Below are 12,517 nucleotides of genomic sequence, written 5' to 3' on the forward strand. Positions count from 1 at the left end.
TGTCTGAGCAGCACTCTAAAGTTGGATTGAAGGAATGGAATGGAGAAAAAACATCCATAGGAAGTTTGGCAGTCACAGTACATTGTGGTCTGAGTTGGAGAATAATTCACCAAATGGTGAATGGTAGTAATTTTCATGAAAATTTGCATGTTTTACCTAAAACTCTGATTAAGTACAGTATAATGTCGACAAGTCTGTAGATGTCTCCGAAGTGTTATGGAAGTTGGATCAGTAGGGTATTCAGAAGTCATCTAAGTAATATGCAAATATTTCTGAAGGCCAGAAAATTCCTGTAGGTTGGAAACATGTTTAGTTTAGCCTAGAAAATATGTGTGCAAAGTTTCATGCCACACATTATCTGTTTGATCCTCTAACAATTATTGCAATGATACTGTCTTTACTTTTTTATTTATAATGAAAAGGAAAGGGCGAAGGGGTGTCTTATAAACCCTCAGATGAATGAAACGAATGCTCTGTCATTTTAACCATGTTGTTGTTACGGTGCCCTGGTTGTGGCCAACTGGGCTTCATCTAGGTGAGGAACAGGATATAAAATAGAGTAAACAGGCACTCAGATTAAGTATGTGTGGCATTTTCCATCATTTCAGTTATAACCAAGGCAGGTTTATGCTCATGCAGACAGGTAACACAAGTGCAGTAAACAATCTCCACAATGTTAAAAGGTGCAAAAAAATTGAAAGTGATTAACGTGTTCCCATCCTGCTTTTGTCACCCCCGTCTCCATGGTTACAGTCATCTCGAGCCTCACGCTGGGCTGACCCGGACCACTTCGCCCAGCGACAGACCTGCATGAACAAATTTGCCAGCTGGTTTGGCACCATGCCCCTGGTCCACTCCCAAATGAGACTAGACCCAGTTCTTTTCAAAGACCAGGTTTCCATCTTGCGCAAGAAGTATAGGGACATTGAGAGACTCTAACAAGACTGAGGCCCCTACCTCCCTGGCTCAGGGGGAGGTCTGGGGGCCATAAGAGACAGAATGAGAAGGGGAGGGCCTGAGAGGGGCAGGCTGCCACAGGGACAGGGGGCGCCACCCTTCCATCGCCCCAGCATCCCTTGCAGCGCATTGCCAATGACGACAGCCACAATGGAACCGGAGACATGTCAGGTGAACTGCACATACACACACTCAAACTACTGACTAAGAGACTTCTGGAAAGCTTTTTACAAATTTGAATGCCGCTAATAAATGCAAACCTAGGATGGGGAGGGCAGGAAGTGTGCATATTGGGATGTCAGCTGTAATTCCTCCATCACACCAACGCCAGCCCCCCTCCCCGTCCTCTGTATTTTTTTTTTTTGTTTATTGTTATTTTTAATTGTTAAGCAGGATTTATTCAAGGCCTGTCAGTTTATTTCAGTTTTTTTTGCCCTCTGATAAGCACATTCTGGGTTAAAGCTCTGGGTCTTCATCCTCTTCAGATGGAAACCACGCATGTGTTCACAGTGCCTAAAAACAGCACAGTATTAAGTAGGTCAAATTCCTCACTGGAGAAATTGCATTAGTTTCACGGTTATGGGTATTCAGTGTAGATGGCATGCAGAAATTCCCTTCCATTTCCATTGGGTATACACTTGTTGAAATGGTCATGTATACCCAAGACATCATTTCAAGGCATTTGAATGTCATGTCGCCATTTGTCTTCAGTTGCATAATGAATAGGTAGGGGTTTCTTTAGCGTAACCACAATGGTGAAAACTTATGTCCATCTCACCAGATGGAAAAAGTACTTACTTTTCAGGTGAATATATATGAAGCAGTATTTCTGCCATTTTCCTTTGAGGTGCATTTGAGAAAAGAAGAGCTGATATTGATGGAAATTGAATGTGCAATCCAATGACATACCCGGAGCTCCTTTTGATGCCTTTAAAACTGCTTTATATTCTTTGGCCATATTATCAAAGCAGGCGGCATTAAATGTCTAAGGAGATCCATTGTTGTGTTACTTCAGTTTTTCTATTGAATTATAGTTGATTAATAAAAACAATAAATGCCATTCCTCAAATTTTAAGATCAATTGATATATCAGTTGTTCCCTTTAAAGTACAATCCAGTACATTTTATGTTGACATTTTTCTATAATTTTACCTATTTTGTTGGGGGTGGAAACAGGATCATGCAGCCTGCAATGTTTGTTTTGCTAATAACACATGATGATCTCCTTTCATTTTTAACACTCTTTATTGCTAAGTGGATGTTGCCATTCAACCTGTATCTAAACCGTTATCCTTTTATGCAATGTAAAAGGAGTAAATTCACAAGTGCCCAGGCAACAAGTGTGAAATAATGAGGGGCATAAAGGATAAAAAGTCAGAATGAATGGCACATGGTGCAGTCTCAAGATATTTTTAAGTGTGTGGACAAAGGGATTAACCAGATAATACAAATTAAATGAATCCAGGATCCTATGTTTGGTGTAGTGGGCAGAGCCACTCCTGTGGCCCCCTGTCCCCATCGTGACTTCCTGTGGCTCTTGTGTAGGTACTTTTCATTTTAGTGGCCCTCTCATTTCTCGTAATTCATTACATTTCTTTTTCTCATTGATTAATTTCAAGGGAATGGTGCTTGGAAAAAGTAGACGGTCCCTTATCGCAATCTGTAATAATCTTTTAAAGTGTGGTGGGCTATGTTAGCCTTCGCTTGAACAGGTACTTGAATGTCTGATGACTTGAAGGAGCACCGTGCAAGTGGCCTTTTTTGTGATGGTGACCAAACTTAAGCGCCAACCAGCTGTGACTCAAATCTGAATCGTTTGACGCTTTGTTTTGGGAGCATCATACCTCAAATGAGGTCTTTTTATTACTTTGTACCATGTGAACTTAAGTAAATGAAATGTGTATATCTCATTTAGCCAGCAATCAAAAAAATGAAGGAACACAGAGCTTATAAAATGTGTTCTGTAAAATATCAAAAGTCAGTTCCTGTGAAGGACTTATAAAACCTTGACCCTGTTCACACCAGCAATCTTATCATTATAGTTTCTGTTCCCAATTAATGAAAAAACTGCAGGAAAGTCATTGACTGGACTTTTATGTTGATGACTGGCTTTCTTCATTGAACATATCAATCTACCAAAAAATATTTATCTTGCAGTGATTCTTGTGTGCGTCTTTCAGAATGCAGAAAGTGCAATTCATCTATTTATATGTAAGCTTATGATACCGAGGAGAAGGTTTATTTTACAATTATCCACCAAAAACAGAGATGTTACCCGTCAACATTTTGCAGACTCCTTCAGGGACTACTCAATACAGCTAGTCATTAAGATGAAAACACCAGGTGTAATTTCATAGTCTGTGTCATCAGCCTGCTATGTATTATAACATAGTCATTATTCATGAGTTTATTTCAATTGGAAATTTGACCTTTGAAAGTTTGGCCATGTTTTCTTTGGTCTGTACTTCATTTTAACCTGAAGGTATCAGTCTGACATTTGCTGGTATCCTTCCAGAATTTTTAGAAGGCATCCTTGCAGTGTGTTTACATCTAACTATCCATACCCCCCTTGAGGTGTAATGTTTTCATCTGATCGATTCAATAGGCAGTTTTTCTTTAGATCTTCAAATATTTACTCATATATATTTAAATATGTGATTACGGATTATGTCATTTGAAATAAAGAACAATTTTAATTTATTTTTGGTATGCCACATTTTTATGACCCAGGATCATAGTTGTTCATACGGTCTAGAAAAACTTGTTATTCATCCTAGTACAGCTAAAATTAAATGATTGTGAGTGTCTGTAAACTAATGAACCTGAACAAAATATCAGGCTACACTCTCTGAAAGATATCTAGTTGACATTTAAGTGCAACTCTTAAATTTATATCATACCTTTATCATCTCATGTCAAACAATCTCAATCCTGCACAATAACGCATTGCATGAGAAACTTTGTAGAAAACCTTGTCATACTTAGATTTGCATATTTATTTTCATATTGGAACAAAAGCTGAAATTGTATTGTGTGCAAGTATTCAACAATCTGGGGATTACTTAGCCAGGGAAAAAACTGTAAAGCAAAAGAACAGCACATTATTTGAGAGAATATCACTCTCCCATGCAGATTAACAATGAAGCCAACAATTTGATTTCTGCTTCATTAAAAAAAAAAAAATTCATTTCAAATGCTTAGCCCCAAGGACGTTTGCCCTTCAGATAGTACCATCAAACCTGCAAAAAAAAGCCTATCAGACCAATATAATACCGATCTCCAAGTCCCATAATGGATCATGCATTTGTTTAGTTTATCTATTTTGATGAAATGGTCATCGGCATGTCGGCTCATAGAATACTGTTTTTTTTTTTTCAACAAAATGCTAAATGTCCATCTTATCCTCCAGGAATTCAGCAAACCCCTAAACCTGATATACTAACTCAAGTGGTACTTTCTGGAAAATGTTTTATTTTTTGACATTTTTTTATTCATTCCAGTAACTTGATTCTAAACTTACAGAAGTGTAATTCTTAATTTTATAACCTGTTCTGTGTTGTGGTTGGACATATCAAGACTTTATAAACCTTTCTGAACAGGGATGTTTTCTTGATGTGTTGTATAATGTCCGACATGCCCCTCCCCCTCATAAAATTGAATTTCACTTCCAAGTGCTTGTTAAATGCTAATTGTGTAATATACTATGAATGATTTTAGAGAACAGCCTGAGGTGGCCTTGAGGAATGGTGCACTACTTCCCAATTACATACTTTTTTTTTCTTTGAATGTGTTTCTTGGTTTAAGTTCCTAAATCAGTTGAAACATTGCGTTTCATTCACTGACCTGTACGTATCTATGACCCATTTGCCAAATCACTGCAATGTAGGACAGTGCTCTTTTGTCTTTTGAAATGGTACACACCTCAGTGGGTTATCAGTTGACGTAACACTACACTAGAGAACAACCTCCTGTATGATACCAAATACTCTATGCATGCTGTGTGTAGCAGTACAGAACTGTATTCCTTCTAATATCTAATCAGAATTATTGTATTTGGATACTGGTCATTCTGTCATGTGTGCAGCTGCAAACATTAGGAAACTAGTGTGTGTTTGCGTTGTTGTGCGTGTGCAAACACTGAATATGTGTCTGATGTTCATCTAATGTATACATGTATATTTTGTGAGGTGGTCTGTACAGATGGAATGTGCCTTTTATAGAAAGACACCTCTGCATCAGCCATAAAGTAATTTTCCTGAAGATGACTCACAACATCATGGCTGTTTTGTTTACTTTGTCTAACACTGGAGTTATACTGCATTCATAACAGTTGGAATGTGCTGCAGAGGGCCCTATGGAACACACACCCAGACCTGCATGAACACCTCTCTCCTACGTACTTCACCTTTTTTTAAACTATTTATAAATAACGCATCACACAAACCGAGTTTTGACATTTTCTTTTCTTTTGCTCCTTCCTGGCCCCACCCCTTTGTCCCTCCTCATCCCATTTGTAATTAACAAATGACTTTTATAGAGTTAATAAAGAACAATAGACAAATGACAATTTTGTAAGAATGATTTTATAAAAAAATAAATAAATAAATCATATTTGATAATACACCTGTTGTTGCCTTTTTATGGGTGTAGGTCAATGGATCTTGATTGTTTTGTTTGTTGTGAGTGTTTGATTGTTCTTGTAACCTAAAGGTCACAGGTTTGATTCCCCGGTAGGACACCGCTGTTGTACCCTTGAGCAAGGTACTTAACCTACATTGCTTCAGTATACATCCAGCTGTATAATTAGATACAATGTAAAATGCTACAGTATGTAAAAAAAGTTGTGTAAGTCGCTCTGGATAATGCCTGTAATGTAATATAATGTAATGTAATAAGCAGAAAGTGGTGTCACTGGGAGTGATCTTCACTGATCTTTGGAGAGTATGGGGCAGACCAACATACCTCTGATCATTGCAATATCTGTTCATTGCTCCAAATGTAGCCCTACTGTATGTGCTTTTTTTGGTAAGAAGTTTAATTCTGTGACATTTACTCCAACTAGAACTGATTACTACTGATTACTATGTTTAATACCACTATAATAGTCTACCTCAATCTGCTGTGATTCCCTGTCATGAGTAGTGTGAAATTGACCTATTTTTGCAATGAGGGACAAACCTCTGCCTCATCTCCACCATATTAATGCTGCTCTGTTCACCTATGGTGTACAGCAGAGATCTAAGTTTCACTTCAGAACTGAAACATAACTGTAAATTGAATCATGTGTTGTCTAATATGTCAATTAGCCCTTTTAAAAAAGTTTTGATTTGTTTGATTTGGAGAGGGCACCACAGTTATGTATTGTTACACAAGAATAAGTGGCTTGTGATGAGCATGCAATTTGACAGAATATTGCTTAAATTATTCCACTGTTATTTGCACTGTAGCTCTCCACTGTCACTCACCAGTTCATTTTGAAAGTGGACGGGGGTTGACCCCAGCATTTTAGATAAATTCTCACTAAAAACTTGTTCTGTTTGCCTCTGCCCACATGGCATACATCTGACTGGCAACACAGTCCTTCACATTCTGTCCCACGTTGATTTCCAAGGTTGTCACTGCAATAGAGAATTTCATTCTCACTAGGACTACCTGGTTAAATAATGGTTTAGTAAATAAAAATAGCAATAGCTGTTGGTCCCTGCATTACTCTGCTTATGGTATTTATTAAAGGTCCAGAAAACTGAAATCTGTGAATTTGTTGCTGATGGGTTATTTTAATACTTTTTTGCAGTAACTAATGACCGAGACATATTGAACACCTAGTGTTCAGTAGGCACGGTTAGCTGGGTACAATGTACATCACTAAAATGCTACAGCCAGTGAAATCCTTTCTACTTATAATAGGTAAATGATGCTCTTGCCACTTTTGCATGGGGAATCTAAGTTGGAAATATCTAAGCATTGTGCTTTCTGTAAATGTAGGAAAAACAATACTTTATTTTCTGAAAAATGAAGAGACTCATAAGAAATGGGTTTCATTTCTGGAGGCCCACAGACTCTGCACAAGTGCAATAACCCCAGCAGTTAATATTTGTAGTGCCCATTTTCATGAGGAGGACTTTACCAACTATCTACGAAAACATTGTGGGTGGGTTTGCTAAAAAGCTAGCACTGGTGCATGATGCAGTGCCTTCCCTCCCTCCCAACTGTTGCTGCTAACGACTCTCTTGGTTGTTGCAAAAGTGTAATGGATTGGTAAGTATGCCTACTATTAGCTAGTGATGATTAAACCGCTTTCAAGCTTAGATATTTGGAATTGAAGCCTTTCTTTATTTGAGTGTAATGTCCAGAGTTTGAGACTGCTGTCAAATCTAATGTTAGTGTCCAGTAGCTCACAATATTACAATGTTATTAAATACTGAATAATCTGTAGATCTAACTATACAATGGTAAAGTAGCTTAAGTTCTTTCTTTTGTGTTGTCTGATCGTCTAATGTTACTGCACTGGAAAACCTGTTCTAACCTAGCAATAGGGAATGGTTTATATATGAGGTGTTTCATACACATAAGTGCAGGATACACACCCACACTGTCCTTCTCTGGTGAGCAGGTCATGATAATGTAATAGTGTCTATTGCAATTTAATTGTTATTATTGGGTTAAAATGTTTTTTTTTAATGAAATTTTGTCCTTTTAAAATATGTGAACGTTGACTACTACATGTCAAACATCACTACCCAACTATAGTAAAGCAATGAGGCATGCGATATATCGCCAATATAGTCACAGCTGAAGGGTACTGTTAAGCACGAGGTCATGGTGTGTGTGGGTGGGATGTCGGGGTCAGGTAAATTTGTGGACATTCATTTGGGATTGTACAGAAAAAAGTATGATTCATATTCAATTCATAAAAAAATTTGTAATGAAGTCGCCGGAACAAAATTCCAATGAATGGAAACCAAAAGGGAACCCATGTGGGCGACATAGCTCAGGAAGTAAGACCGATTGTCTCGCAGTCGGAGGGTTGCCGGTTCAAACCCCACCCTGGGCATGTCGAAGTGTCCTTGAGCAAGACACCTAACCCCTAACCCCTAACCCCTAACTGCTCTGGCGAATGAGAGGCATCAATTGTAAAGTGCTTTGGATAAAAGCGCTATGTAAATGCAGTCCATTACCATTTACCATATAGGAGAAGAACCCGTGGGCAAGAAAATTTTATTCAAAAAGAACCCCCTTTCCACACACATGCACACACTACAAAGTATGAATTCTGAATGTATTTGTCATTTTTTTAATCTTTGAAGGAAATTTCTGAACTTCTTCCTAAGTCTGTATAGACAGTCCTACCTTTGCCTTCTCATCACATTCCATAGATAGAGATCTTCTCTGCTATTGCCAGTGCCCTGCGGTCCCCCCACACATCACACACATAACCTTTCAAAAACTCCAGTGTCCTGGAGACTCCCTTTTACCATCATTTCACCTTCGATTTCATTACAAGATAAGAGGGTGAACTTTTTTCCCCAGAGGGAGGGACACAAACAGAATGTGTGAATGGAATATTATTAAACTCTTCCCACTCTCTAAGCAATCTGTCATCTTCTAACCAGCGGCAAATATTTAAGGATGACACTTCAAAAACACATTCACTGATTAAATTTGTCTTGTGTTTAACATGTATATTTGATCTCTATGAGGGTGTCAAATTTAGTATCTGAAGAGCCACATGTATAAAGATAAATGATTGTAATATATAATGTATATTTAAAAAAGCATTGCCAAACACCATTCAAACTGTATTCTACATTCTCGAGCATATTTTCAGAACCATAGTGTCTAGAAGTTCACTGCTATGCCTGATTAACAAATTTGGCATGCTTGCCCTCTTAATAATAATGTAATCTAGAGGAGTCTGCAGTAATGGTAATGAGCATACAGACCTCCAAGGAATTTAACTCAATTGGACAGGACTGGTCAGATCTATAGATTACAACTACATGGAAACTTCCAGCGATGATTTTTCATCATGGACAAGGATTAATGAATAAACATAATATGGTGGAAAAATGTACTGTAAAGAATTTCCTTCACATAAAAATGACTCGAAAGGATAGCATGATGACAAGTAGTGCTCAGAGAAAATATTGGTTATCGTGCATGCATTTCAGTCCTCCAACAAGGCTCAATGGTGCCTTGGTTTCAAGCCATGTGTAAAACAAATCTTTGAAGAAATTGCAGCAATCATCTGAGTTAATCACACAGTTACCACTTAATGAGCCGCATGAGAAGAATAACAGCAATGTTTATGTCTATTGACTCATCACATCAGACTCAACATAGTCTACGAAATGTTGCAATAAATTTAAATTTGCATGAAGAGATGGGAAATGTTTGATTTAAAATAAGAAAACTGCTATACAGTGGGGAAAAAATTACAAGAGGGCTGCTCGGTGGCTCGCCTGGTTAGGGCTCTGTTCTAGTTCATGGATGGGCCCATAGGCTAAGATCACATCCGAGCCATGTCAGTGCCAAATGCAGGGTGATCCATGACTGGCAGAAGAGTCAACTAGGGTTAGGGAGGGCTCATTTGGCAGGGATCTGTATCCATCACTAGTGAGCCCCACTGCTTAGGCACCTGAAAGTCCTCCTGTTGAGTTGCAGATTAAATGTCTTCTGCTGACTCATCTCTGTGTGAACCTCTGTGTGTACCTCTGTGTGAGGGGCAGTGTGATAAGAAGTACCGCTTGGCATCACCTGCTTGTCTGTGCTGTCCCAGATCAATAACGGAGATTACAGCAATGAATGCTGATATCTGACTGGGCGTTCCAAATTGGGGAGAAAAGCATTAAAAATACTGTAAGGGGAATAAGTGAGCTGGTCCCCACACTATAATGGATGATTTCTGTTGCCTTTATAAGTTAAGTACCAAACTCTTTAGATCAATGATTGTGGCAGGCCTCAGTCTTTTTCCTAGCACTGGTGAAGTCCAACAAACGATGTTTTCAAGTACAATTCTGCAGTACTGTAACTATGCCATCTGTAGATATGTAGATATGTAGGGTAGATCACATCATACCTTCAATAACCACTAGTAGTAATGCTGGACTAACAATTTCCTTGCCAGTCCCTTAATATAATTTTTCTGCCCAGTTCAAACCATAAATTCTTTTTTTTGTGAACTTCCTTTATTTGCTGGACCTAAAAGGTCAATTTTGTAGGCGCAGCCTTGGTATATATGGCAGTTTCAGTGTTTTTATGTTGATTTCTCTGTTTACATATACTCATAATATACAAAAAAAAAATCTATGTCTATAATTTTAAGCAATTTTATTTATTTAGTGAATCCATCTATTTTGTTTTTCTTTTTTTTTTTGAGTCTACTTAATAATACTGCATACAGACACTAGCCAGCATTTTTTGTGTGTCGTACAGTTACATATCTAGTGCTGGGCAGAGCTACTAGCTTAAATAGCCTACGTTTTCCATGTGAGTAGTTTCTATTTCTAAAAATCCAGTAACTACAATTGTAGGCTAGCTGTATTGGCATAAAAGTAAAATCGTTAGACCAGCATCATTTGAGGACAAAGAAAATCCAAGTTTAGATTTAAAACACCACTGTTCATCAGATATTGAAAGCAAAACCTAAAATGGACCAAATCATGTCACTTACCATGATTGCCCTGCGCCATTTGCATGGGCAAAATTTATTACTATCATGTAAACATCTAAGACAACCTGTATTGGCATGAAAGTAAAATAATTACACTAATATCATATCTGGACAAAATTCCAGCTTTGAGGTTCACACCATTATCTGTCGGATGCAAGTTATCATTGCTATCACGTAATATTGGACATTTAAGTGACCATACCACAAATGAATGGACACGCTTAATGTAACAAAGTTCTCAACAGCAGCAAATTGGCCACATTTTATGTCAATCAAGTGTACCTGTCTGTCAGGCAGAAGCTGGAGGGAAATGGAATGAAAATGGGAAGAATTAGATGTATTTTTTTAAATAGCAGGGTAATCTACCTGCATGGCCTCTGTGATCGACCGGTCGATCACGATCAACGTATTGGGCACCCCTGCTGTAAACCATGAAGAAACACTTACCCAGTGAGCACAAACCCGAATCCAGATATAATCTGCATGTCTAGAGGTGTGGGAATCTTGGTTAAGAGAAGTTTTTACATAAATGGACTACGTTAGCTCAGGATATCGTCAATTTAGTTTAGGTTTACCTCAGCTGCTTTTATAAAATGGCGGTAACATCATATAGCTGAATAAAAAAAGACAGCAATGTTTAACACTTTTATTCATAATAAAATTATTTATTAATAAAAAATACAACATTCTTTCTCCAAGAAACATTGTTCTATAACAAAATTGTTGAATGGTTGCCAAGCAGCAACAACTCAGTGAAAATACTGACACACATTAGTCTAGCATGCATTCAATTTATTCTAGCGTTCACTGTCTACAACCGTGCATTTCAGCGCTGACAGTGATTAGAGTTACTATCTAGCATATGCTAATGGAAACATTTTCACATCAGCCCGATCACTAGCCTACCTGGACACGGAGTCTAACGTTATCTTTAAAGTGGCGATTGAAAGCAGACAGCCCAGGTAGCCTAATGGCTGACATTAGCTAGCTGAAAATGCTTGCTAACTCATTTGAAACTTAATGTTTGCTTAATGTCACTTCTCCTGAATTTTACAGCAGTAGTGTTGCGATACACACTCACATTATGCAAACCTAGGCTAGTCTAGTCTGCATCTTTCTATCTGGTCCATCACTCTACTGCTAGCTAGACTATACGATTACAAAAAATTACAAAAAAGACTTAGCTAACTTCATGTTTGCATAGGATAAATTAATCTGGATGTTGTCATTCAAATAAGTGGTAAATGTGCAAAGCAGTGGCCTTTTTGGGCACAAAAGACATGCCATAAGTTTTGGAAGTTAGTAACATTTTGATATCATCGGCAACACGAATGCTGTATTGACCAATCAGAATTCTGGACCGGAACTATCTGTTTTATAATTGCATGTAAGCTGATGTAAACCATTTTGCATGTCTCTGTTGTTCTGTGTGAATGATGGAAAGAATTTCTCATCAAGCAAATGTAAAATGCATTCCTCACCATACGACTAAGGAAGACAAAACTCCATATATGGAGAAAGAAGAGGAGACTAATAGTGAAGAATTCTTTACATTATCAAATTACTATTTAACAGAACATACTCAAAAATATATTGCCTTGCCGTAGCCTTCATGTTTGAGTAACAGGAATAGTAACAAACAGTATTTACACAGATATAACTCTGTTTGCATAGAAACCATCATCATCAGAAATGTTGAGTTTATTAATAATATACATAAAAAATGATAAACTGAGATGTGAAATATACAAACCTGCAATAAAAAATACCACAATAGGTGGCTGAATAAATATGCACAATAATGTTTCCATTCTCACTGATACTTTTTAGATGCAGTCAGAACAGAGAGTTTGGAACTCAGTATCAGGCAGAAATAGTCTTGATTGG

The 12,517-nt window shown here is 37.7% G+C and overlaps 1 protein-coding gene across 1 annotated transcript in view; it reads left to right on the forward strand.

Moving 5' to 3' along the window:
- LOC118233844 (exostosin-1b) overlaps nucleotides 1–5,578 on the forward strand; it is a 121,327-nt gene extending 115,749 nt beyond the window's left edge. The window contains exon 11 of the mRNA XM_035429858.1: nucleotides 754–5,578. Within this exon, the coding sequence (XP_035285749.1) occupies nucleotides 754–939 (186 nt within the window). The 3' untranslated portion in view covers nucleotides 940–5,578. The remainder of the gene's footprint in view (nucleotides 1–753) is intronic.
- The last annotated feature ends 6,939 nt before the right edge of the window (nucleotides 5,579–12,517 follow it).

This window comes from Anguilla anguilla, chromosome 8 (genome assembly GCF_013347855.1).
Source record: "Anguilla anguilla isolate fAngAng1 chromosome 8, fAngAng1.pri, whole genome shotgun sequence".
Lineage (NCBI taxonomy): Eukaryota > Metazoa > Chordata > Actinopteri > Anguilliformes > Anguillidae > Anguilla > Anguilla anguilla.